Source organism: Beauveria bassiana (genome assembly GCF_000280675.1).
Source record: "Beauveria bassiana ARSEF 2860 unplaced genomic scaffold BBA_S00001, whole genome shotgun sequence".
Taxonomy (NCBI): Eukaryota; Fungi; Ascomycota; class Sordariomycetes; order Hypocreales; family Cordycipitaceae; genus Beauveria; species Beauveria bassiana.
The window spans coordinates 1,515,316-1,541,230 of record NW_007930836.1 but is presented as its reverse complement, the minus strand read 5'-3'; the positions used below and the strand labels follow the sequence as shown (position 1 = coordinate 1,541,230).

Sequence of the window (25,915 nt, the reverse complement as noted above, 5' to 3'; positions counted from 1 at the left end):
TTCCCAGCAAACCCGTCATCATTGAATTTGCCCTGCGCCGCCTGGGCTCCTGGGGCTCCCTGGCCTGCCTGCCCCCGCGCAGTACCTTCTTGCCCCCAACACCCCCCAAAATTTTCCTCCTCTTCCCACACCTCATTCCTCTGCCACACACACACACACACACACACACACACACGCACGCACGCACGCACGCACACCCTTCCTCTTCTCTTCCTTCTTGCATCCCGCATCTCTTCCCACAACTCTCGTCGAGGCCTCGTTGGCTTCCTATCCCCGCGGCTTTTTTCCCCGGCATCTCTTAATTTTGCCTCTTATTCGTCCATTGTCCAGTCGGCCTTGACCTGTTGCCCAGCTTGATCTGCATTGGGCACGTGCCAGCCATTGCCAGACGATTGTTTCCATCGAGACTCAAGCGCCGACCCTGCCGACTTGGTCCCTCTCCCACGACCGCCTGGCAACAAGACGAAAAAAGCCTCAACGCAAAACACTCTCTTGTTCATTTTTGGATAGCATGCAATAGCCCGGCCCATACCCCGACACTGCTCTTACTCCCGCTTCTCTGCCTGGTTGTCGTCTCAAGACACCCTTCAGCGCAGTGTCCACCTCGGCAGCACGTCACCACCTCGCCTTTGGCTGCCTCGCAACCTCAAACACATTCTAACCTCGACACCTACATTTTTTCGCGAAAGTCACCGTGCTTACGACCCTGCTGCTTTGTCCTACTCGAATCCGTCGCCTCCGGCGCACGCGCAATCATGACGGATCGTGCCGGAGCCCTCCCGGCTAAGCCCAAGCTGCCCAATCTCCTGACCGAGAACCTTAACTTGGCCTTCCTGAACCGCCTTCCTCGGCGTTATCACAGCCGTCGTCGCCCTAGAACAAAGTCCAACGCTCGAGATCAGGGCGTCGAGGATATCACCAGTCTCTACACCTCCTTTAGTGTATGGGATGGGTTGCGCGACTTGCAAAAACACGAGTTCAAAAAGACGGATCTGCAATACATCTTCCTCCTCTTTCTCACCCTCTTTTCTCTCTACATTGCGCCCTCGGCCCCGGCGCTCAAGTTCTTCGCCCTCGTCGCCTCCGCCTGGCTGCTTCTCATGCCCGCCACACGCCAGATTCTGCTCCCCTCGTCCATGATTTGGATTTGGCTGCTTTACTTCTTCTGCAGTCGGTAAGTTGTCCCACAAAACGACGGTTTACTCTGCCTCTCGAACCAATCACGCCTTCTGTATACAGGGCTGTCGCTAATTTTTCAATGCAGCTTCATCGACTACAAGTATCGTCCGCATATCTGGGTTCGCGTTCTCCCTGCCCTCGAAAACGTCTTGTATGGCGCGAACTTGTCCAACATCCTGTCCGCCCACAAACATCCTGTCCTCGACATCTTGGCCTGGTTACCTTACGGTATCATTCACTTTGGAGCGCCGGCCATTTGCTCTCTCATTCTATTCATCTTTGCCGCGCCCGGCACTGTCAACGTCTTTGCGCGCACCTTTGGCTGGATGAGCATTTGTGGTGTCACAATTCAGCTCATGTTCCCATGCACACCGCCATGGTATGAGAATGAGAACGGTCTCTCGCCCGCGGCATATGGCATGCATGGCTCTCCCGCTGGCCTCGCGCGCGTCGACGCCATTTTCGGAATCGATCTCTACACCACTAATTTCACAAACGCCCCTCTGCCCTTTGGCGCATTCCCTTCGCTCCACGCCGCTAATGCCGTTCTCGAAGCTCTCTTTATGAGCCACGCCTTCCCTCAGTTCCGCAACTTCTTCATCGTGTACGCTGGCTGGGTTTGGTGGGCTACCATGTATTTGAGCCACCACTACGCCGTTGATCTGGTCGGAGGCGGTCTCATTGCCGCTGCCTTCTTCTACACTGCCCGTGCTAGGTGGTTGCCGCAGAGACAGGCCGACAAGCTGACGCGCTGGGAATACGACTATGTCGAGATTGGCAACCGTCATACCATTACTGACGAAGAATACGGTCAATACTTCGGTCTGAATATCATTGACAACCGACGATCGAGCCAAAGCGACGACTGGACCCTCGGCAGCAGCTCGAGCTGCAGCTCTAGTAGTGGAACTCTGAGCCCAGTTACCTCTGAGGAGACAATACCTGGGCTGTTGGATCTGGATACCGAGCACGACGGACAATGGGATCGCAACAGCCAGCGCAGAGACGTCGAGCTCAGCGATGTTGTTGTCAGATGAGACGCTCACACGCGCCCGACGACCCGAACAAATCTTCAACACGCTTCATTTAATTTTCGACAGACCTTTATTACATCTTTGGTATTCATCGGCACAGCGACTTGGCGCAAAACATTGGTGTTTTTTACAAAGTTGTCGTGCTTTGTCTCGACACGCCTTATTCGGAGTCTTAAGCCATTTTTCGAGGCATGCGAGGCCTGCTTTAATTTTAATACGCTTTGGGGGGTAATCACGCAGGGAAGTGGCCTCGGCATTCTTGCGACCTGGCTTTTTGCCCCTTTTTCTAATTCATTTTTTCTTACGTACGGCCACGTTTTGGAAGGACAAAAGCCGATAGAACTACGTAATGTATACATACACTATTTTAATTCGTGCATGGGAAGGGGTCGGTGAACAGGAGGGAACGTTGCATTGGAGCGCATCTGGGAATGGGAATTGAAAGGACCAAACATGCACTGAACATTCGCTATATATATACAACGAGGGAGGGCCAGGCTCAGGCCCTTGCCATGACGGACATGACGAGAAGGGTCTCAAGGCACTGCCGTGTGTCAAGGTTTTTCAAAGACCTGGGGCCGACTAATGATTGAGAACTCGGTTCATTTTCATCACCCAGGACGAGGTGATGGGGTCGAGTTGAAAGTTGAACTACAATACCAAAGATACCGCTCGCTAGACATTAGAAGGTAGAAGCAATATGAAAAAAAAAACCATTAAAAACTTTAACGTTTGTCAAAGTGAATCGTGACTGGGCAGTCTAATCTTATTCGTGCGGCAGCAGACACGAGGGATCTCGACGTGAATCGGCATTTCCTTTTGTAATATCAAGTAAAATCAATGGGTCGTCATTTCGTATATATATAGACAATATATATAGACATGTGTGTGGCTTGCTGGTATCAAACTTGTCCATCCATCAGAGCAACATAGTAGAAGAAGAAGAAGCACAATAAGATGCAAGAGAAAGAAGTACATCAACATGAGAAGAGAAAATCAACACAGAACATGCAACCAAATATCGGCTGATATATTACAATTCCAAGCGACAATCACTCAGTCTCGCACTGGTGACCCGCCCCAGAGGCCCTTGCTCGTCTGAATCACCTTGTTGGCAATATGCCCCGGTTGCAGCGCCGCCGGGATGCTGCTGCCCTTGGAGATTCTGCCGTCGCTGCGAGCATCTACCTTGGCCGCGGCCGCTGTCGTTGGCGGCGTCGCGACGCCTCCCTCGGGCTGCGTCGAATACCCGCTATCTTTTGTCTCGCGCGGAGGGGGTGGCACAGCAGCAGCGGCCACCGGGGACGACGACGCCGACGACGAGTCCATGACGATGCCACTGTCGTCTTTCCGAATGGCGGCGGGCGACGCCGGGGGCGCGTAGGCGTCGCCACCGCCGCGGGAGGGCTCCTTGGAGTGGGCGCCGTCCATCATGAGGTGCTGAGCCTCGCGCAGCTTGTTGATGGCGCGGACGGTGTCAATGGCGGCGTGAAGGGTGCGTCGGGCGTTGAAGTTCTTCTTGATGGTGGGGAGGAGGTTCTCGCCGGCGCCGTCCGAGGGCGCGTCGCTGGTGACAAACGGGTGCTGCAGGGCCTCGTGAGCGGTGATGCGGCGCGCGGGGTCAATGGTCAGGCAGCGGCGGACAAAGTCCTTTGCGTGCGACGACACGCCGCGCCAGTACTCGACGGGCGCAAAGGCGTAGTCGGCCTTGAGAATGGCCTGCATCTCCTCAAAGTCGGTGTCGCGGTCAAAGGGCGTGTAGCCGCAGAGCAAAAAGTACGTAATGACGCCGAGCGCCCACAGGTCGACGGGCTTGCCGTGGCCCGTCTTCTTGAAGATCTCGGGCGCCATGTAGCCGGGCGTTCCGCACGTCGTCGTCAGCACGTGAAACTGGCTCTCGTCCATGATGCGCGACAGTCCAAAGTCGGCAATCAGCAGGTCCGCATTGTCCTCGGGCGTCCGGAACAGCAGGTTCTCCGGCTTGAGATCGCGGTGAACGATGCCGTGGTCGTGCAGGTACGCCACCGCCGACAACGTCGCCCGGATCAGGTCGGCGGCGTCCGACTCGAAATACGACCCCTTGCGGCAGATTCGGTCAAATAACTCGCCTCCGAGCGCCAAGTCCGTCACCAGGTAAAGGTTGTTCATCGTCTCAAAGTAGTCGACCAGCGTCAGGATGTTCTGGTGGCCCATCGACACCTTTTTCAGCACCGCAATCTCGTTTCGCACCTGCCGCGCACTCGTGAGTTAGCAAGAAAAGATGTGGTTGTCGAGATGGGACGTGTCGGTTGACAGCGCCCAACCTACCATGTGCTCTCGCCCTGCCATGAGACGCTTATTGATGACTTTTGCGGCATAGTACCGGCCTGTGTCGATGTGCACGCATTCCTTTACCGTTGAGTACGAGCCTGCCCCGAGCGTCTTTCCGACCTTGTAGCGGCAAGGCTGGATCGCTGGTTGTGGCGAGGCAGTCGCCTGCTGGCTCGCCATGTCTTGTCTGGCAATGTCCAGGAACTGATTGTCGATCCGTCCGGTGCACGCTCGATAACTTGTCGCCTAGGCTGTCCAGTTGTGTATGGGTGTCGCCTCTACGCTAGCCGTTCACAATAGGGGAGAGGGGTCGTCGGCGTTGTCTCGCAGTCTAAATAAACGGTGGCGATATAGAATTTTGCCAGTATGAGAGGAAAGCCGAAATGCATGCGCTGGGCATGGTGTCTACGCACACTAGTGGGGGAGATAGGTGGGGGGGAGATGCGGTCGTTGGCGGGTTGGTCAGCGACAGACTGCAGAGGGCTCAATAAAGCTGGCTCAGATCGTTTCGCTTTGTCTTGCCACGGATCGTCCGGCGAAGACTCAAGTAAAACGTGGGAGGCTCTATTTCCAACTACATAGAGGAAGCTTCTGTCGCTCAATGATGTGGAATGTAATTCCTGGCTTATTTGGGCTACCAGCTCTAGACTGAATATGCCGCGGTGTGCCTATTTGCTCCGTATTTTTACATGATTGTATTGGTACAATTTGGGACAGCCAGCATCTTTCTTTTGCCGTTACCCAAATCTCGACAGCTATTTATTGGTGTCATGTGAGCAAGGCCGGCAAAAGGCCAGGCATCATGGTCGAGAGATGAGAGGTGAGCTCGGTGGCTCACATGTCACCTCCACGCCGAGATTGTTTTTTTGAGCCTTTAATTTTCTTGTCCTTGAGCCTGGAGTCATGGAATCGCTTGGTTCTGGTTTGGTTAGTATAGACAAGGCCGCAAGGTTTACAGGCAATCACATACACCTCTTTGTACTTGGCATGCTTGTCGCTGCTTGTTTCTGCGGGCACGGCTTCGTTATACAGCTGCTTGATAACAGAAACCAACTTTTCACGATTCTCGTCGGCGTTTGCTGTCCTCGATCTATGGGTCTGGGCTTGAAATGTGAGTGAATCGCTGCTAGCCGTGTAATACGGCGACACGCGTAGGCTGGGGTGAAGGACGGGCGGGATGACGGCTAGAAGATCCTTGACAGGGAACACGGAGATGGCTTTTGTCTCGGTTCTTTGGTCTGTCAATATTGCATAAAAGAATGACTACATAAACAGGAAACATACTTATTGACATGTTGGCCGCCTGGGCCGCTGGATCGAGCATATGTTGTCGTGCCACTTGGCAGCTGAGATGGCTCAAAGGACGCATGCCATTTCCGCGCCACGGCGAGGGCGTCCTTATCGAGGTCCGAATCAAAGGCAATGTAACGTTTGTGTCGTATAAATGCTATCCGAGATACCACTGGGAATGGTGCTTTCGACTTGGACGTTGGAGAAAGGATGGCGCGTGGCACCAATGCTGACCTCAAGCGCATTGTGGCCCATCACCCAGAGCTGTGGGAAGGGGCGCCGATCGATGCAGACGGCCGTTGCAAGAAATGAGATGCTGACCCAGCTGATAGGTCCAATGTGTTGAAATGAGTTGGCTGCGCTAGTTTTCAGATAGCATCGGCCGTTGCCCAACGCGAATGCGTGGTGTCGAAGAGAATTGATGGTGTCATGGCCTTGATATTTGGTCTGCTCGGGCAAGCGTGCGTGATGGTTGGTTACAGCGGCGCCCCACTGTTGTTTCAATGATCCTCTGACCTCCAGTTGCGCCTGTCAGTGGGTTATTGGTGCTGTAATTTCAGGTGCATGAAGGTGGTTGCAGGTGGCTTGCTGCGATGGTTTGCAGAAGGGTCAGACCATAGGTAGGCTGTGACAAGCCCTCGTCGTCGTGTTGAAAGATGATGGCTATTGTTTTACACTTTTGCGATTGGATACTGATTTGCAAGGCCATGAATTACAGTCCTATATTGGCATGGATCAGTAGAAGAGTTTCCGGTGTTGCTCCCCAAGGTTGATGTAATAATTACCGTAAGGTATTTAGGTACCTGCACCTCTTCTCGCCGCGCCCCGCTGTAGCCACCTCCCTACAGCACGCTGCAGCGCGCATTAGGTGACCGCCTCTACCAACCACGTAGCGCCTGCATCGCTCAAAATCGCCTAGCGCGCGGCTTTGGGGCCTGAAATTTTCCATTATTACCTAGGTATGTATTACCAGGTGCACAGCATTAGGCTCCAGGCTCTCAGCCACCATCTTCAATTTTCAACCAGACTTGTTGTTCGTCCCGTCTTTTCTTTCACCCAACCAACTTCCATCTTCAACTTGTGCTCTTCAGCCTGCGCTCTGCCGCAGCTTCTTCCATCTCGACTGCTACCATCACTACTTTGTCCTCTATATCAGTCGGGAAACACTCCAAAGAGTCTAAATCCGTCCGTTTGACAAATCCACCTAACAACCGCGACCACCTACGTGTTATCGTTCTCACCAACACAAATTTCACACTTCAAGTCTTTCACGCAGCCCTCACACTTTCCGCCTTCCTCTAGATTTGAGCGCTATTCCCTAACCAGCGACTCCTATCCGCGATACAACCGCATGGAGTAGTCTCAGCATCGCCCCAGCCCACGCCCACGCCCTCACCCATAGGTAGCTCCACCACTGCGTTTTGCAGCCAAACACAGCGGAGTCGCACATGACAGACCAACAGGAACCCGAAATCCACGCAACGGCGGCCAGTCTCTCGCCCGTCTCACCTTCTCCTTTACATACCGGCGCTCCTCTTGTCGTTCCAGCGCTACAAGACGCCCTTGATAGCATCGAGGCCATGGTTGCCGCAGTCGCAGACGCGCCAGAGACGGCGCTTCAAGTCATCGCCAGTTCCACCAGCGAAGCCGCCCACAACGACTTTGTAGACGATGACAGCTTTGACGATGCCTACGCCGAGGACACTGATCCTCAACTACCAGCTCCAACCGACACGGGCGATCAAGATCCCAACGACGATTATGCCAAAATGTTTGACTCGCCCGTCGGCTCAGACCAAGCAGAGGAGGACCGGGACGCCTCCGTAGACGTATCAGTTGCGCCAGACTCGACTGTCTGCCAAGCCCAGCCCATTCAAGCTCAAAAGGACGCGGCAAGCTCCTCTCTTCCTGTTTCTAGCAGTCATCCCTCGCCGAGCACGTCCGACGCTCCAGCCTCCCAACCTGCCGCCCAGACACACGCAGGCCTTGATGCCACTATCCCAGCTGTTGAAGCAAACAAAGTGCCCCGGACCCCTCCGGCAGACCCCCAACATGAACTGCAGCCATTCTCGCAAGACGAGCCCAGTTCTACCCTGAACTTTCATGTCGATAAATCGCATGTTGCTGCCAACCCAGCTGCCACCCAATCCGAAAGCCTACCAGCTGCAATTAGCGGAAATGGCAGTCCAACGACCCTAGCCTCCACATCATCACTCCCGCCACGCCCGCCTATCCCACAACCAGCGGCCCACTCATATAGCCAGGCCTCTTTACAGGAACCCTTACAAGCTCCTCAATCTGCGGTCGGGACTTCAAATGAAGTCTTTAGTGCCATCTCGCTGCTACCCCAAGTCAGTCATGATGACTCTGTGCCAAATGCTACGCCTGCCGCGTCTGCCGCGTCTGCCCCAGCTCAGCAAGCCCGAGACGAATATCAGAGTCTCTGGGACCAATTCATAGCCGACGAGAGACAGTACATGTCTGAAGCCAAGTGGGACCGCTTCCCTGAAGGCTCACGTCTGTTCATTGGTACGCCGGAAACGTTGTCAATGCCAACGTATAGCTTAGCCACTAACATGTGCCAGGAAACTTATCAAGTGACAAAGTCTCAAAGAGAGATGTGTTTGAAATCTTTCACAGATACGGCAGACTGGCTCAAATCTCTCTAAAGTCGGCATACGGTTTTGTTCAATACCACACTGTTGAGGAGGGCAGGAGGGCCGTTCAAAATCTCGAAGGTGTTGAGATCAAGGGTCGTCGTATTCGTCAGTAACACGTTGTATCTCTTTTTTTCGCAGTAACTAATCAGAAAGCAGACCTTGAGATATCAAAGCTTCAGGACAAGTCCAAAAAGGAACGCAACAGAAGCCCGGAGAGAGGTGGCCGCGGCCGAGATGGTCCACGCAAAGGCGACAAATTTCACGACAGAGATGATCGCCGCGGGGGTCGCCATCACTCACCCCGTCGCCAAAGCTATCATGGACGCGATGACTCGTACAGCGGCCGTGACAAGACTCACGGCTCTGGCCGCGGACGTGATCGCTCCAGATCTCCCGACTATGGCAGACACGACAAGGGCAGGTATCGGCAGCGAAGTAACAGTCCGTATGGTGGGCGCTCCCGTCATCAAGAGCAAGAAATCGACCTGCCTAGAAGGTATGGTGCCGATGTTCCCGACATCCAGATCATTCTTCAGCAAGAAGTCAACCGCGATTTTGTCGCCTTTGTCGAAGACTCTTTCAGAAAAAGGGGACTGCGGCCGGAAGTTATGTTCTTACATCCTCGGTTTCCAAAAGACCAGGTGATTCAGCGCCAAGCAGCCGAGGGCGTCCATGCCGTTGTGGAGCTCGATATGCGCGCCCAGAGCATCGGCAAGATTCCTGTGCAGGTGTTTGATCGTTCCGGTGGCTCCAACAATGTGCGCTTCGACCAGTACGTCGATCTGGACCCCACCATAGCCGGCGAGGTTGTCCTCCGCGCTAAGGCTGCCGGCACCGCCGCCGCTGCATACCCTCAGCAGCCATACGGCGGCTACCAGCAGGCGTACCATCCTCCCCCCCAGCAACATCCTCCGCGCGGTGGCCCCTATGACGCCGCTCCTCCTCCAGCCCCGTACGCTCAGTCCGTGCCTGCTACTACTGCTTCTGTCCCTAACATGGCCGACGTTGCCAGGCTCGTTGGTCACGTCGACAACGCGACCCTGCAGCGAGTTCTCTCTGCTATGGCCGCGCCCGTACCCAATACCATTCCGAATGCGGCTGTGCCACCCGCGGGCAATGCGCAGGTCGACATTCACGCCCTCCTTGGTGCCCTCGGCGGTAGTCCCACAGTGCAAGCCCCTGCTGCGCCGGCTGCTGTTCACTACGGCGGCGTCTACGGTGGTGGCCAGGTTCCTTATCCTCATCCCGGCCCTCCAGCACCCGGCGGCGCAGCCAACGGTGATTCGGCGGCGGTACAGAACATCATGGCCCATCTATCTCGTTACCGACAGTAGTTAACGAATCGAAGAAGAGCACCGACTTTCAGACCGTAGTATGTATATTGGCTCATCCTCGTATGCAACTTTGAGATCTGGCGTTTTCTGCTGTCTCATTCCCCCGAGACTATTTCAGTACGTGTGTGTGCGTGTGTGTGCATGTGCTTCTTTTGGCGAACAGTACTGGCGCTGGGGTCATTTGGTATAGAGGAGACGAGAGCACGAAAGCCATTTGCGAAGATGAATGCCTATTAGTACCAGTGTCAGAATAACAGAAACTCTGCCCATTTTCATGTACAGTGATTCTAATTCAGCGAGCATCTGTCTCCCTTTGTCTAGTTATATGAGTTGCACAATTGAAAATCAAAACGGCCGCAAATGTACAGAATGGTAAAAGGACAAAAAGTAACATACAACAGCCGGGGTTCGCTGGTCATCACCGACCCAACTACTAATCTGCCGGTCAGTAGCTTAACTTCAGCGGAGCGAACGGGACGCGGTTGTTTTCTACTGCCTATGGTCGTATGTGCTGGAGGACCGAGCCTATTCGCATTATCTCGATAGTCAAAATGACATGAAGTGTACACGGGGAGGCCACAGCGAGAGCAGCCATTGGCTTTGATGCGTGTCGCCACGATGCCCAAGCAGATATCGTAGTGACGCCGCATCATGTCATCAGGGGTTTCAGACAGCATCCTTGTGTGTGAATGTCGGTGTTTTTACCATTTTACGTGATTTACGAGACTTATGCACTGCTCGCTGGATTACAGGGCTTGCATGAATGGGACTGGGCAGAATAAAAGCGAGATGTATGTACAACTGAGTAGCCGTAGAGTGAACGTAGAAAGGATTGATGTACTGTTGCCCTCTCGAGCTCTACCATTCGAAGCTCTCGTTGTGGTACCACACTTTGCGGCCCTTCATTACCCACGGTCGCACGCAGCGTCTCACCTCGTCCGCCATCTCCTTCGGTCCGCAGACCACGATCGCGACAACGCCCTGCCCGCTGAGCTTGAACGCCTCGTCTACAATCTTTTCAAAGTTGGGCCGTCGCCGGTTCTTCTGATTGGCCTTGCCCATGCGCGCACGCCGACCAAAGGCGCTGCGCAATGGCGGCAGTGACTGCAGTTCCACCGCGGAGGCGCCTTCATCACCGCCGTCGGGATCGGGGGTGGCGGCGCCGTCGCCAGTCAGGTAGAGTTGTATGCGCTCGTCATTGAGTACAGTTTTGCTGCCTGCGCTGGCCGGCACGGCCCACGTCGCGTCGCCGGCGGCGCGAATAGCCCAGATCATTTGCAGACGCGCGAGCGGCAACTCGGCCTGCACGGCCTGGAAGATGGGCAGAATAAAGGTCGCGCCGACGCCGCCAGCGACGAAGAGCACGCGGCTGGCACCGCTGGTGAGAAGGGCGCAGTATTTGTGCGCCATGGCGCCGTACGGCCCTTCGATGGAGAGGCGCACCTTGGCGTCCTCGGGGGACTCGGCGGTTGGGGTGGCCGCAGCGTAGGCGGTGAGGACGCGGCTCATGGCGCCACGCCGCGCGCGCACGACGAAGCCGATGGCATCGGCATCTTCGATGAGGGAGGCGACTGAGTACGGGTTGTATGAATAGTCAAAGAGGGCGGACTGCGACGCGGGGACTGATTCCTTGCGGCCTTCCGTGGGCAGACTGACGTAGACGTGTGATCCCGGTGCGCCACGGAAGTAATCTAGATGCCCGGGTGGAAGCGGCGCGGTGACTTTGACGAGGGTCGTGCAAGGGATGGCTTCGATCGTGGCCAGCGCCACGGTGCAATAGCGTTTGCGCACAGCAAGATCAAACAGGAAGATGACGCAGCACTCAATAGCATACCACCGCGCAGACCTGGCGTGGAATATGAGCAGCGTGGGGGCAAAGAAGGCGCCGGCCAGATGAGTGATGAAGAAGACGCGGTAGGCAACTTGGCGGATTCTTCTCATGGCCGTGATGACAATAGCATTGAATAGAAGCGAGGCTAATACGCCGCAGAAGATATCGGGCGCAAAGATTCTGGCCACCCACTTGCTGGCCATGATATAGTATACATTATACAGAACCAAGTGTACGAGAACGAGGCAGTAGCTGATGCGGCCGAGGATGCGGTGGTAATGGTTGACTTCTTCATGCGACGACGCTAAGGCCCAGGCGAAGGGATTCATCGCCTTGAGAGATAATAGATATTGGATCGGCATCTGCGATACGGCAATGATACCAAAGCGCTTCGTGAGGTGAAAGTAGTCTATCATGCGGGTTAGCTGGCTAGTTGATTGCCTATCAGTTGAAGGGTGATCCAGTTGAAGGGTGATCCTAGTACTGACCTTTTCCAGTTTCTAAAAAACACAGCAGCAGCAACCATGCTGTCCAAAAAAGTCCTACGGCCCATTCCTCTTTGCGACCCCAGCTGGTTCCAGCGAGGCGAAACTCATCGCCCATCCACCATCTGAACTTGGCCCATGCCGTCTGGAATTTGCTGGCGGCCGTATGTTCTTGCGCCTTGAAGGCCGGCGAGTTGGGAATTTCAGCATAGGTGCCCTGGCCGTCGGCGCCGCGCAAGATTCCCGTAGCGTAGCGATATGTCAGCCGCACGAGCTGGATGAGGCCGAAGACGAGGATGGGCGCCAGTGCGGAACAGTGGGCGATGAGGCCGTAACGATCGAGCACATCACGCCGAGCGTGCTTCTCCTCTGGCGTCAGCTTCACAAACTCATACGGCCATCCCATTGTCTTGCCGGGGAAGCACGTCGTCGTTGACGCGACAAAAGGGCGAGGTGCACAGGACGCATCCGATGAAGAGAGGGATTTGTCGACGTTGCTCGATCCCTAGGTAGCTGAATACGCAGTTGCTGCTAACTAATGGGTGGCAGCTAAATGGCGAAATGCTGCAACGGTAGCTGGGCGGAGCCATCAGTGGGGGGCTGGCCGCAGGGTCGCATCAGAGCTTATCAGCCTCCTTCAGGGACCTCAATTCGTCGATGCCTTGATGACATGTTGCCTTGGAGAATGAAACTACTGCGTTGAGGATGTTTCGCACCAATGAGAGACACGATTTGAGGCAGAGATAGCAGCTGAGCAGCAACTGATGCTAAGGACGCGGCATAAGCAGGTAGCTGGCAGCGTTGCAGGGTAGGCGACGATCCGAATCTCGAATAGCATGACTGAATGACTTGGCGCTAGGCCTTGACGTGATCTACTTTGAATCAGGTCGTGGAAAATGGAGTGTTCCATGTCGAATTCTGAATTACCATGAAGTTCCATAAAGTAGTAGCTAGTGCGGCTGGCTCGGATTGTTAACGATGCGAGGTTCCGCATAAGGAGAACCTGCTTCCGTGGCCGTGAGCCATCCGGAGCTGCAGCTACCAACGCCGAAATTTGCCTATTCCACAGATGAATTGTCACAGTATTCGTCCCAATTGACTTGTATAGTCTTCACAGAAGATCAGGGGCATGATGAATTGTTGCCGGTCAGGTGACCGGTATCGGTGAAAGCTGGAAGACGGGCGATGAGCCGGCCAGGGTGAGGGGCTGCTGGCCGGCTGTATTGGCCTGCACTTAGGTACCTAGGAAGGTACTTACCTGCACCGTCCATCGGTGACTGTTTCGTCGGCCCATGTCTTTGATAGCTTTGATAGATAGAGAGCATGGCAATGAGATGCGTCTCTGCTTCGTTAGCGGCTGGCATTGGCATTTTATTTCTTTAAATAAAATATATTCGGAAAAGAACTATCAATACCTAGAACAACTTCCACAGAATTATCAACTTCTAAAGAATGAGCCAAACCTCAATTAATTGATGTTAACTTCAGCCGACGTCGCCACCCCACCAACCCTATTGGAGCCGATTCACGGCCGGTACCTTACTGCCACTCAACATGGCCTATCTTATCAGCTCTAGTTGCCGTCTCGCCTCCCAGCTGCCCCGCCTTGGCTCGACTCTGATGAAATTTTTCTTCCCCAAAGACGAAGTCAATCCATTGCTAATAAAGCCCTCACCGTGTGCCCCCAGAGATTTTTCCTCTGTCATAGTCGTGCTCTTCTTCAATCCTCATTCACATCATCCCCCTTTCTTTCCAATCACCCGGAAATCACACACCGACCGCTACCATGGTTGCCATCACTCCCGAATACGCTCTTTCCGCCTCTCACAAGGAAGTGAGTACCATGTTGCTGCTAACCCAGCCTCATCGACAGCTAATTAATGCTTTTCTCAACAGATGCTTGAGAAGTCTCTTCTCGAGTCTGATCCCGAGGTCGCCGCCATCATGGTAAGATTGCCCTGCCAGCGAAGAGCCTCCTTTCTCTGCAACCCCGCGCTAATGCCCCTCCCCTACACTACAGAAAGACGAGGTCCAGCGCCAGCGCGAGTCCATTGTCCTGATTGCCTCCGAGAACATTACTTCGCGTGCCGTCTTCGACGCTCTCGGCTCTCCCATGAGCAACAAGTACTCCGAGGGTCTACCCGGCGCCCGCTACTACGGTGGCAACCAGCACATTGACAGAATTGAGCTTCTCTGCCAGAAGCGTGCTCTCGAAGCCTTCCACCTCGACAGCGACAAATGGGGTGTCAATGTGCAGAGCCTCAGTGGATCTCCCGCCAACCTTCAGGTCTACCAGGCCATCATGGCTCCTGGTGGTCGTCTCATGGGTCTTGATCTCCCCCACGGTGGTCACTTGTCCCACGGCTACCAGACCCCCCAGCGCAAGTATGTCGAGAGCCCCGATTACCGTATTGCGAACAGTCCCTAACAAAATACCTCATAGGATCTCTGCTGTCTCTACATACTTTGAGACCATGCCCTACCGCGTCGACGAGAACACTGGCATCATTGACTACGACACGCTTCAGAAGAACGCCATCCTCTACCGCCCCAAGGTTCTCGTCGCCGGTACCTCTGCTTACTGCCGTCTCATCGACTACGAGCGTATGCGCGAGATTGCCGATTCGGTCGGTGCATACCTCATGGTCGACATGGCTCACATCTCGGGTCTGATCGCCGCCGAGGTTATCCCCACTCCTTTTAAGTACGCCGACATCGTCACCACTACCACCCACAAGTCCCTCCGTGGCCCCCGCGGCGCCATGATTTTCTTCCGCAAGGGTGTTCGCTCTGTCAACCCCAAGACCGGCAAGGAGACCCTCTACGAGCTCGAGGATGCCATCAACTTCTCCGTGTTCCCCGGCCACCAGGGCGGTCCCCACAACCATACCATCACCGCTCTGTCCGTCGCTCTTAAGCAGGCTCAGACCCCCGACTTCAAGGCCTACCAGGAGAAGGTCGTCGCCAACGCCAAGACTCTTGAGAAGACCTTCAAGGAGCTCGGTCACAAGCTTGTTGCCGATGGCACCGACAGCCACATGATCCTCGTCGACCTCCGCGAGCACAAGCTCGACGGCGCCCGTCTCGAGACGGTCCTTGAGCAGATAAACATTGCCTGCAATAAAAACGCCATTCCCGGCGACAAGAGCGCCCTCACACCCTTTGGTATTCGCATCGGCACCCCGGCCATGACCTCGCGTGGTTTCGGCGAAAAGGAGTTTCAGCGTGTCGCCAAGTACATTGACGAGGCCATCAAGATTTGCAAGGATACTCAGGCGGCCCTTCCCGGGGAGGCCAACAAACTCAAGGACTTCAAGGCCAAGGTAACCAGCGGCGAAGTTGATCGCATCAATGAGCTCCGCAAGGAGATTGCCGCGTGGTGCTGCACCTTCCCCCTGCCTGTTGAGGGCTGGCGCCTCGAGGCTGGCATCTAATTGCCAACTGTCTGAAATAACAAAAAGTTGCTCTGTTGGAGCAAATGACGATCATGGGGGAAACGGCATTTAACATGGAAAATCGATCTCTTAGAAATGGCGAATGTTCAACAACATGCATTTCGATACTGGGATGGGCGTACTTGATTTCTGTTTTTTTACATTCAATTTTGTCACTTTGTCTTTTTGGCCTGTCGGGTGGAAGGCCGTGGCCTGCAGATCTGCGAATATACACCCTGCGGAGGTGCTCAACGTCACCCGCAACCTATCCAAAATAATACCCAATTTCAACATGATTACACAAAGCCTCATGCTTGACCAAGTTACACAAAGCCCCATGCTTGAACAAGTCCTTTATTGACGTGTATGTTGAACGGAAGAAAGTACTCTAGCACTATAGTCTTGATTTCTTATTTGATTTTTCTCGCTGAGTTGGTCCATCGGATCCTGAGTTTAATAGTTGTCCTGATGCATCTCGCTTGGCAGAGTACTTGACAATCTCGGCGCGTCGCGCATCTCGTCTCACTAGCAGGTACAATGCCTGCCAGTTCAGCGACACTATGGTTGTAAAGGCCATCAGTGTCCAGATGATGAACAGGAATGGGTTGCCGCGCGAGGTCTCTATTCCGATTCTCTTGGTCCTCCTGTTCAATTCACTTGTCGATCGCGAGGTCTGCACATTTACTGCTATGCTTGCGCCCATGATGATGCTACTGGCAAGCGTCGTTAATACGAGCGTCGCGAGAACCAGACTCTTCTTCCCAGGCCAGACAACGTTTGCCACGGTCGAAAACAGTGCGACGCCGAGCAAGCCAAAGGCGAGGGACAATAGAATGACCAGAGAGTACAAGTCGTCGTTGATTCCATTGACCTGGTCCCGTATGGAGTTTGTCCACTCAAGGTCGCCGAGGCTCACGTTGCGGCTACCGATTTGAAACTGCTGGTCCAGTACCTCGGCAAGGTTGAAACGATCTGAGGAGTAGACAGTTAGAAATCAATGCGGCCGAAGAGTAGGAAGAGAACAACTCACGCCTCACGTCTTCTCTGCAGCCCTTTGTGCGGCGACCCGGATTGCTCACAGTCGCATTTGGCGTGTAATCGCCCTGGCAAGTGCCCAGAACATGTAAAGAGTACCAGTCTGAAATGTTCAGTTGGCGCTTCGCCGTCGCAACAGCATCGCCAACGACGCTGTCAATGCCATGGGTGAACGCGTTGGTTATGTTCTTTTCAATGTCGTCGAGAAAGTCCCCAACGTCCGAAGTTAGGCTATCAAGCCAGCTATTGCTGCGAGAGGTCAATTCCTCAATAGAGCGCATGCTGTTGCTACCAGTTAATTGATTGAGACCGAACTCAATCACGGCCTTGGGGGCCATGGAAGTGTTGACCTAGCAATCGCATCGAAAGTCAGTAAAATGCTGGGAAGTAACCGGCATTCGTCGCAGAAATAACATACGCGCAATACAGCGTAATTTTCAAGAGTGCCGGTATTTCGAAATGAGCGTGAAGACCAGGCTCACAACGGCCGAGAGTCGCAAGATGGACGGACGCATTGTGAAAAAAGTGGCTGAAAATAAGGATGATTGTTGTGAATTAACAAAATTGTAGAAAACTTGACAGAAGCCGTGCGAGCGAGTGATTTGTATTTTGTGTGAACAAGCATGTGCTGCTATTCGGGGTTTCCATGGTTTACATATGGGCTGTGCCGTTGCAATCACGTTCTCGGTCGGGGAGTTTGAGGTTTGCGACTTCCCGAGCGACAACAGCTCAGTGGCTCGGGAAAAGAGATATGCTAAGCGGACCGACTCATTTTACTTAGCGGACCGACCACGTGACATCCCTCTAAAAGAGTACTCACCTTTTGCAGCCCAACACACTAAAATCTAGGTACCGCAGCAAACTAACAGCATTAAGAGAGCGTTTCGCTAGCCACGCACCGAAAATGGGATTTTTCTTTTAAATAAACTAATTGCCTACGATGCCTTATACGCCTCGAGTGCCCTTTAAAGGCTTCGTGCGTGTACGTGCGTGCGTATACGTATCCGTGCGTGCGTGTACGTGCGCGCGCGTGCAGGCGAAGCAGCAAAATCATAGTCATTTCTTAGGTACTTAAATTTGCATATAGAATACACCGAGATACATGTACTGAGGAAAATCTCGTCACGTGGTCGGTCCGCTAAGTAGAAAGAGTCAGTCCGCTTAGCATATCTCCGTGAAAATAACCCCATTAAAACTCAACAATACGGACTGTTAAACTGCGCTGGTAATTGTCTAGTGATGGAGACTATGGGCAAAGGTGTCATCAAAAGACGCCAAATTGAACAGAGAATTTACGGCATCTGCACTTTTGCAATACATTACGACGGCTAGTTGTTCTTTAAAACGGAAGTGGGCGAGTGATATCGCACCTTGATCAAGATGTGCAATTTGGGTACAACGACGCCGAAGAGGCGCAGTGAGGGAGACAATTCATCTATCGTCCACGTAAAAAATTTCCAGGGATTTTTGCAGATTACCTAAGGTAGTAGTATCTATGGAGCGGCGCGATGCGGTTAACTAATTGGGCGCTGATAACCAAAAATATCTAATGGTGTGGGTGCACCAACGTACTAATTACTACAACGAAGCTCGCGATAAGAGCGTGCAGGTACACGTGCTGATCGGCGGCACGAAAGGCTGAACAATGCTCCTGATGAGCAAGATAGTTGATTACATGAACAGGCTGTATCATTATCTGCAAAAGCTTCCATGTCGGAATATCAAGGCCGCGCCGAATTGCTTATTTAACCGTCTCTGCTTTGCCTTTTTTTTTTCACCGCCAACCGGTCGATGACCACACACGGACAAGGTGACGATGTAAAAATGTACATCTCGCAGGAATGCGCGAGACCCTGCATATTTAGCGGCATAGCACCATCTGGACCTGTAATGGCCACAGTAGGCCATCGCGACAGAAACAATGACGTCGGTCGGCCACTCACAGCGGGTCTGATAGCCTGTGACAGGCGTGACAGGCCTGGAAGGCACCGGAGCAGCGCCGGACTAGCCTCGTACAATGGACATGCGCGCCGTAAATCTACCACCACTCAGTACATCGCAAGCAACCCGACACGATAAATAGACTATGTCGATCCCAATAGAGTAATTTCACTTGAAATATGGCCAAAGTCCTTGACTTCCTGTAGATATAAAATCATATATCCTTCTGGGGAGCCTTATCTCGTGTACATGCGGTCTGTTTTGCGCCAGCGACTGATCTGTACAATGCAGACAGACCGCCAACCGTTCACCAGGGAAACAAACCTCCCCGCACTCTGACCACATGCCAGTGCCCACGCCAAGGTCCCGTGAGCCACTCGCGGCAATTACATGTCAATTCCAACCCGCAACGTATAGTTGTTTTCTTTGCCTGACATCATGATACAACGTGAAAAAAAAAAGACAGACAGGGATCAAGGCGGGGAACCACTACAGCGGCATTTGGCGGGTTGACAAGTGACTGCTGAGCTTACAGTAGTCTCTGCCATTCCCCACTCGCCCAAATTACCGTCGTGGCCCGCCCAAAAAAGACGTTTGTCGTCCATACCTAGGTACCTACCAAGGGGGTGACAAAAAAGCTGGCCCATTCTTGCAAGGCGTCCGCATAATACTTAACGAAAGGCTCAAAGAATAGTCAATAATAGAAGATTCATAAAAATTCATAAAAGACACAAGAAATAATTTAGTCACTAAACTTTAATCTCGTCTTCATCTTCACTTAATAAACATTTTCTAGGGTTTATGAAGAATTATTTAAATATAGGCAGCTAAACTTCGGTACTCTCGTTATGGGCCATTTTTTTTGTCACCCGCGTGCCTACCTACCTACAATCTCACTTCCCGTTGCCCACCAGATTATACAAGGCCGTTTTACGACTAGCCATTGCCTCCTCGCTCACGCAAACAACACCACCGACGCGACACGAATACATATACAAGCCTCGTCTGTTGCAACATACCAGACAAGACCGAATTTTTGGGTTTTAACACAAGCCACGTCCAACGGAGCGCACAAGGCCGGCGCAAAAACGGCAGCTCGCCTACCACAACAACCCACTATCGTCGCTCCCCGCCTTCGAGCTCCCTTGCCACCCTCCGACCTCTACATAAACCGCGCTGCTAGCCATGTCGGTGTGATCATGTCGAACTGCCTGAAATCTTGCTCTGTGCTGTAAATAGCGCGTCTTCTTTTCCAAAGCCGCCCTGCCATGTTTTGTTAGATACCTGTATCCACACTCGGACGCCCGCCTACCGCGAACGAGCAACGCTCCCGCCGTTGCTAACACAACAAGAGAAAAAGAATAATGTCTTCCCTCGAGGCCAAGATTGTCGTTCTTGGCGCCCAAAATGTGGGCAAGACATCGCTCGTCATGCGCTACTGTAGAGGCGCATTTAACCCTGCCCAGATCACGTCCACCGTCGGCGCCAGCTTTCTCACCAAGCGCGTCGTCGACACGGATAGCGATACCGTTGTCCGGCTCCAGATATGGGACACAGGTTAGCTCAGATCAAAGCCTTGATCAAATCGAGTATCAGTGTGCTAATTAATGTCCCCCCCCCCCCACATAGCCGGCCAGGAACGATTCAGATCCATTTCCCGATTATACTACCGCGGCGCCAACGCCTGCATACTCTGCTACGACATAACCGACGCACAGTCGTTTGTCGACATGGGCGTTTGGCTGACCGAGCTCCGGCAAAACCTGCCCCACGACGTAGTGCTACACGTTGTGGGCACAAAGGCCGACATTGTCGCCCGCGACCCCTCGGCGCGCCAGGTGCCCTTTGAGCGCTGCATCGCATACGTCGCCGAGAACTTGGCCCCCGGCCTCGGCAGCACCCCGCCGCCTACAGCCACAGCCTCAACGGCTCCCTACGGACACACGAGCCTGCCGTCTGCCAGCCCCGTTGGCGAGCCGCGCAGCCCCAGCTCCAAGCGCAGCTCCGGCTTCTGGGGCCAAGAGGTGGGCTGGGACGCGTGCCACGAAATCAGCGCCGAGAGCGGCGAGGGCGTTGAGGAGGTCTTTCGCGTCGTCGCCCGCAAGCTCGTCGAGCAGAACCGCAAAATGCAGCAGGAGTTGCTCCTCGCCACCGCCCTGCCCGGCACGCCAGGCTACCTCGAGGGCATGGACGGCAGCTACTTTGACGGCCGCGACCACAAGGGCAGCTTCCGCGTTGGCCGGGACCGCAGGAGCTGGCTCTTTTCGCCAGCTTTTTCGCCCGCCATTACGGTGGACCGTCCCGGGAGCGAGGACACTGACCGGCGCGACGAGGCGCCCACACCAAGGTCGAGGTGTTGCTAAAACGACAGAATTACTTTTGCTCCGGGCTATTGCGGCCCTTGAGGTTGTCACCGAATAAAGACGGGCCTCGACCCTTGCAACACGATACCCGAGAAGCCGTTGCAAAGGCTCCCCTTGGCATTTTCAGATGTTTGTACATGTCCTTTATCTTTGTTTCAGCAAGTATTGGCATGATTGGATCATAAGTTTGCATTTAGCTTTGGTGGCGGATTGTTCATGCATTGAATCTAAGAAATCTTCATTTGCTCTCGTTATCTGCATTTTCTAAGTGGCGGGCAGTTTATACATGTACGGATCGGAGGGGCTGGCGTTTGATGTCCTACCGCAGGGCTTGCTGTGGCACTGGCATTGTGCTGGCCGTTTCTAAAGCACAATGTACGCTACAATGTACGCTCCCGTTCATTACCTTGGTCGTGGCTGGCAAGTCGATGCGACGACATCGAGCCAGCCTCGTGAATTGAAAGCATGGAGATGTGGATTATCGATAGCCAGGCAGTATGTGTGGACGGAGCGACACGGAACCCGTCATCCAAGGATCAATCACGTTTGAATCAAATCCTGCAGATGCACTGATTCGGCCTACATGTCTCACTTGTCTCAGTCGCAGCCGTGCAGGCTTACTGAGTAGACGCCTAAAATTCAGCTGGCTCTGGCTCGTCAACTCCACCCCCACCTGATCTTGCCCGCGAACCAGGCCTCTGGGATGAACCTGATTTGTCTCATCGACTCGAAAAAATTCAATCACGTCTACCCCCTTAATACGACGCGCATGTTGCCCCTCCTTGAAAGCTCTTCAACTTCTCTTAATGCGCAGCCTCGCTCTCGCCTGTTACTGCACAGCCTCCCCAGACGGAGATGGTCACTCGCCCAGCGCTGGCTAATCTGTGGCGTGCGTCGCCCGTTGATGAGGTGGACCTGGAAATACCGTCTGATATCGCCAGTACTATCAGCTTGACCTTCTTTTCCTCAAGATAACCCCTCTGCCTCTGTTACTTTCCTTTACGCTCACCATGGTCTATACCGGTGTTCCATCCCGCGGCTGCTATCTATGCAGGTCCCGCAAGATCAAGGTATACATGTCCTGACACACGTGCTCAGCGCACATCGGATTACTCTAGGTACTAGTGGCTGACGATCGGGTTGACAGTGCGATGAGACGAAACCTTGTTGCAATCGTTGTCGCAAGATCAAACGACAGTGCCCTGGCTATCCCGTCCTGGCAAAGAGTCACTTCCGGCCGTATACTGAGATTCGCAAGCCCGTCAGAAAGGAAACGTCGCACTCCAGCTCTTCATCATCAAATGATGAAGAGGAATACCTGTTCAATCACTGGGGCGCTTATGCTGCGTATACAGCAGACGCAGCTTCATCACCACTGGACTCGACGATCAAGATTACTCTACAAGACGCCGCATCTTGTCACTTTCTCTCCAACTGGGTCCTCCTTTCACCACCAGGCACCAACAGGGGCATCTTCGAGTTCCTGCTCCCTATTTCCAGACAGGCGGCACAGGGTAGTCCGTTCCACTTGGCCTTCAAGGCTTGCTCGCTCTCCTCCTTTGCTCGACGAGGGCTTGATCCAGCAGTCGAGCGGCAGGCCATTTCATTCTACGTCAAAGCGTTGGCTGCAACATCGGACGCCCTGTCCCGTCCCAGTGTCGCCACATGCGATGCTACTCTGGCCACGGTAATGCTCCTTGCAATATATGAAATACAATCGGCGAGCACACACGGCATTCAAGGATGGAGCTTTCATGTTTCAGGGTCGATGCAACTGATGAACAGTAGAAGCTGGAAGAGACTCGACACTGATCTCGGTATGGGCATCTTTGTTGCGGTGCGAGTCAAATTAGTAAGAAATTTCTCCGTCATATACGAGTTTCTCCGAAGACCGACTTACGCCTGTAGATTCTGCTTGGTTTGTTGCAAGGGAAACCTCCGCCGACAAGCTCTGAATGGTGGGGTAAAGGAACGTTCAAAGACAGGTACGCCTTGGTAGGGCTTCATTTGACGACAAAGACGACAGAGATGCGAAATGAGCTAGAAAACCTCTTGGACCTCGATTGTGCCACACTCGACGACTTTGACCAATTATCAGTCATCATGGCCAAGTGCCAAGCGCTCGAGGAGCACTTCCGGAAGTGGCCCGACACGCTGCCAGAGTACTTCAAGTTTGGCATTGCCGCGTGGATTCACGCTTCTTCGGCCAACCCAGCTAAGATGGAGGCTCTTCCGGGCCCAGTTCATAGCTACCGAGGTCCGTGGGTGGGAGGCATCTGGAGCATGGTGCGAACGTCTCGGCTCATTTTGGTCAACTCGATGTTCCGGTGCTCTGCCCTCATACACCAACGCACGGATTTACAGTCGCTCCCAGAATACGCAACTCTTGCGCAGCGCTGCGCCGACGTCATTGGCGAGGCCATGGCGGGGGTGCCGTATCATCTTGGGTGGTTCAGGAATCGCACGGCGCTGCTGCCGACGATGCCGAGTTTTGCGTGCGGGCAGGATGGAACGGAGAGCAGCCTCGCAGCGTTTCTTGCACTGCTCCCGTTGACGACGATGCAGGACCACGACTTTGCAACGGAGGACCAGCGCTTGTTTGCCAAGGGTAGGCTGCAATTCATGGCGCATCAGTTTGGTCTGCGAAGCGCAGCGTTTGCGGAAAAGGTATGTATGAAACGGGCACTCCTCGTCTGATAGCTCCAGCACAGCAATGGTTTAGCTAATCGCGGATTCTATAGTCTACGGGTTTGACACCCTCCACGAAGATACTGCAGGATTACGACTCACGCAGTGCCCAACGGTGGCGCCGCTTGAGGCTACCTGTGACAGAAGTCGATGTGGCCGAAACTTTGCAGAATGAGTATGCTCTTGGCCCAACGACTGAACCCGAAGAAGACGGCAGGGATACATTCGGGAGTGTCACACAAAGTACAGAGTTGACCATTCATTCACGCTCGCAATGGGGTGACAGGGCGCAACCACCAGAGAAAGGCCCTTGCTAGACGGTCTTGGTCAGCTTCAAAGTCGATTATGGCCATTGTCCGTCTGTTCGCCCATGGGAAGTAAAACTTGATATCCTTCGAAACACATATATAATGAAACCAAATGTCATAACTTTTGTTGCCTTGCACAACTGGGTATATCGACTGTACATGCATAAAGCTTTGCTAAAACAAGAGCTGAACCCTTCAAACGCCCCTTTCTATGCTACAACTACCATGCTGCTCGACCCCTTTTATTACAAAAAAGCAAAAGGGCCAGCACCGCCAACGCCGGCCGCAAAGTGACCGCCAGACTCGTCGACTCCTTACCCGCCGAGAGCGGCATAAACGTCTTGACATTTGGCACCGTGTCATACACATCGTCGTTGAATGTGCTGTTCAGCGTCACCTTGCCAACGACCTCACCCGTCTCTAGCATCGTGTGCGTGTCAAGCGTCCCGTTCCGAAGCCCTTTCCTTGTGGCCACAATTTGGCGTTCGCCGCGGACCCAGTACCCGTAGCCGCCGTAGTCCGTGTGCTGGCCGTAGCAGAGGTGTAAGCCGGCGCCGGCGATGCCCGCGTCGACGTCTAGCCCGTCAAGCTTGCCGGTCCAGCGGTAGCACCAGGTGTTGCCGTGGTCGTGGCCGTAAAACAGGCCGATGAGGCCTGGCGTGGCGACGAGTGCCTGCATAAAGGGGACGTCGCGCCCAGTGTAGCCGCCGCGGTCGCCGGTGCGCGTGGCGTTGTTGGCGTTGCGCGGCCAGCCGTGGCTCTGGCCGTTGATCTTGTTGTCGTTGATGCCCGGGTGCCTTTGAAGGTCGACGTGGCCGCCGGGGCCTTGCTTCTTCAGCACGGCTGCACAAACGCAATCGACGGCACCACCCTGCCGTACTGGTCCGCCAGCTGCCTGCTCGTGGCCATGAACCAGTCCACCACGGTCTCGTCGACCCAGCCGGGCTGGCGGGTGTGCGTGCGGTAATACTTGCCGCCGCGGCTGTCGAAGAACCAGAGCAGCAACTCCAGCACGCAGGCCAATTCTTCAGAAACCGGGTCGCAGCCGGCGGCGGCGGCGTAGACGGGGAGGTAGTAGTTTGTGACGCCGGCGTTGGGGCTCCTAGAGGAGGAACCGGCGGTAACCATGCGCTCCGTGTAAGAGCCATTGTACGTCTTTTCGCGGTGGTACATTTAGTCGCCCGAGAGATTATAGTTGCTGTCGTAGTTGCCGTAGGTCGAGGCCCAGGGGAGGCGACGGGCGGCGACGGGCCGGACGATGCAGTCGACGTGGTCGAGAATCTCCCTGCCCTAGTACTCGTCACCCGAGATGAGGTCGCCGTTGAGGACGACGAGTTACGGCTGCTCGGCGTCCATAATGGTGCCTATAAGGGCAGACGTCTTAATGTCCTATAGCGGGCCTTAGCCGGCAGCATCAAAGACAGCGGGATAAGTTAGGTAATTCTCTATATATATATTACTTTTTTTTTTAAATTGTTTAGTGTAATCACTTTTTCTGAAATAGATATCGTTAAAGACGGAAATATGAAGCTTGTAGTCAGCGGAAAGTGCAGCGTCAGTTTAGATGTTAGCGCTACTGCGACGACAGCGGCGGCGGCGACGCGGGCTAGGGCAGCGACTAACAGTGTCTCAGCGAGCATAATATCTAGCACTTAAGCTTATACTACTACTATAAGTACCTATTCCTAAATAAAAGTTAGTTATTTTATTACTAAGTATTATATTATAAAGAAGAAAGGAATAAGAAGAATAGATAAAGAAATTAAGATAGTTTATAATAGATATCTAGGACTTTATATAGCTTCTAGAGTAATATCTAGGTAATATTATTATCTCTAGTTAGCTAAGTTAGTAGTATAAGCCTATACTAATCCTAAGTATAGTCTTAGAAAAGTAATCTTCTAGGATATATATAGAGTATAGTAAGGTATAGGTAACTATTCTAGGGTAGGCTACTTTTTAGACCGTGAGGTACAGGGTAGGCTGGTTTACTTGGTCGTTTTAGACTATGAGGTATAGGGTA

General features: G+C 53.6%; 10 protein-coding genes across 10 annotated transcripts; 5 read left to right on the top strand and 5 right to left on the bottom strand.

Moving 5' to 3' along the window:
* Positions 1-755: 755 nt before the first annotated feature.
* BBA_00509 (PAP2 superfamily protein) lies at positions 756-2,216 on the top strand (the record flags this gene model as incomplete). Its single annotated transcript, XM_008595606.1, has 2 exons — positions 756-1,174; positions 1,265-2,216. 2 exons carry the CDS (start codon positions 756-758, stop codon positions 2,214-2,216), a joined length of 1,371 nt encoding a protein of 456 aa, XP_008593828.1.
* A 1,053-nt stretch (positions 2,217-3,269) lies between these two features.
* Positions 3,270-4,703, bottom strand: BBA_00508 (putative calcium/calmodulin-dependent protein kinase type I; the record flags this gene model as incomplete). The annotated part of the gene is made up of 2 exons (XM_008595605.1): positions 3,270-4,442; positions 4,521-4,703. 2 exons carry the CDS (start codon positions 4,701-4,703, stop codon positions 3,270-3,272), a joined length of 1,356 nt encoding a protein of 451 aa, XP_008593827.1.
* Positions 4,704-5,357: 654 nt separating this feature from the next.
* Positions 5,358-6,058, bottom strand: BBA_00507 (peptidyl-tRNA hydrolase domain-containing protein; the record flags this gene model as incomplete). Its single annotated transcript, XM_008595604.1, has 3 exons — positions 5,358-5,442; positions 5,494-5,754; positions 5,808-6,058. The coding sequence occupies 3 exons, from the start codon at positions 6,056-6,058 to the stop codon at positions 5,358-5,360; spliced, it is 597 nt and encodes a 198-aa protein (XP_008593826.1).
* A 1,203-nt stretch (positions 6,059-7,261) lies between these two features.
* On the top strand, positions 7,262-9,807 carry BBA_00506 (RNA recognition domain-containing protein; the record flags this gene model as incomplete). Its single annotated transcript, XM_008595603.1, has 3 exons — positions 7,262-8,342; positions 8,399-8,578; positions 8,630-9,807. 3 exons carry the CDS (start codon positions 7,262-7,264, stop codon positions 9,805-9,807), a joined length of 2,439 nt encoding a protein of 812 aa, XP_008593825.1.
* Positions 9,808-10,665: 858 nt separating this feature from the next.
* Positions 10,666-12,529, bottom strand: BBA_00505 (ferric reductase like transmembrane component; the record flags this gene model as incomplete). The annotated part of the gene is made up of 2 exons (XM_008595602.1): positions 10,666-12,047; positions 12,127-12,529. The coding sequence occupies 2 exons, from the start codon at positions 12,527-12,529 to the stop codon at positions 10,666-10,668; spliced, it is 1,785 nt and encodes a 594-aa protein (XP_008593824.1).
* A 1,380-nt stretch (positions 12,530-13,909) lies between these two features.
* On the top strand, positions 13,910-15,557 carry BBA_00504 (Serine hydroxymethyltransferase; the record flags this gene model as incomplete). The annotated part of the gene is made up of 4 exons (XM_008595601.1): positions 13,910-13,957; positions 14,020-14,070; positions 14,144-14,508; positions 14,567-15,557. The coding sequence occupies 4 exons, from the start codon at positions 13,910-13,912 to the stop codon at positions 15,555-15,557; spliced, it is 1,455 nt and encodes a 484-aa protein (XP_008593823.1).
* Positions 15,558-15,951: 394 nt separating this feature from the next.
* BBA_00503 (SUR7 protein) lies at positions 15,952-17,107 on the bottom strand (the record flags this gene model as incomplete). Its single annotated transcript, XM_008595600.1, has 3 exons — positions 15,952-16,529; positions 16,588-16,942; positions 17,075-17,107. The coding sequence occupies 3 exons, from the start codon at positions 17,105-17,107 to the stop codon at positions 15,952-15,954; spliced, it is 966 nt and encodes a 321-aa protein (XP_008593822.1).
* A 2,790-nt stretch (positions 17,108-19,897) lies between these two features.
* BBA_00502 (Ras family protein) lies at positions 19,898-20,896 on the top strand (the record flags this gene model as incomplete). The annotated part of the gene is made up of 2 exons (XM_008595599.1): positions 19,898-20,090; positions 20,163-20,896. 2 exons carry the CDS (start codon positions 19,898-19,900, stop codon positions 20,894-20,896), a joined length of 927 nt encoding a protein of 308 aa, XP_008593821.1.
* Positions 20,897-21,906: 1,010 nt separating this feature from the next.
* On the top strand, positions 21,907-23,901 carry BBA_00501 (negative acting factor; the record flags this gene model as incomplete). The annotated part of the gene is made up of 4 exons (XM_008595598.1): positions 21,907-21,966; positions 22,044-22,748; positions 22,805-23,563; positions 23,638-23,901. The coding sequence occupies 4 exons, from the start codon at positions 21,907-21,909 to the stop codon at positions 23,899-23,901; spliced, it is 1,788 nt and encodes a 595-aa protein (XP_008593820.1).
* Positions 23,902-24,112: 211 nt separating this feature from the next.
* BBA_00500 (calcineurin-like phosphoesterase) lies at positions 24,113-25,065 on the bottom strand (the record flags this gene model as incomplete). Its single annotated transcript, XM_008595597.1, has 2 exons — positions 24,113-24,689; positions 24,746-25,065. The coding sequence occupies 2 exons, from the start codon at positions 25,063-25,065 to the stop codon at positions 24,113-24,115; spliced, it is 897 nt and encodes a 298-aa protein (XP_008593819.1).
* Positions 25,066-25,915: the final 850 nt, after the last annotated feature.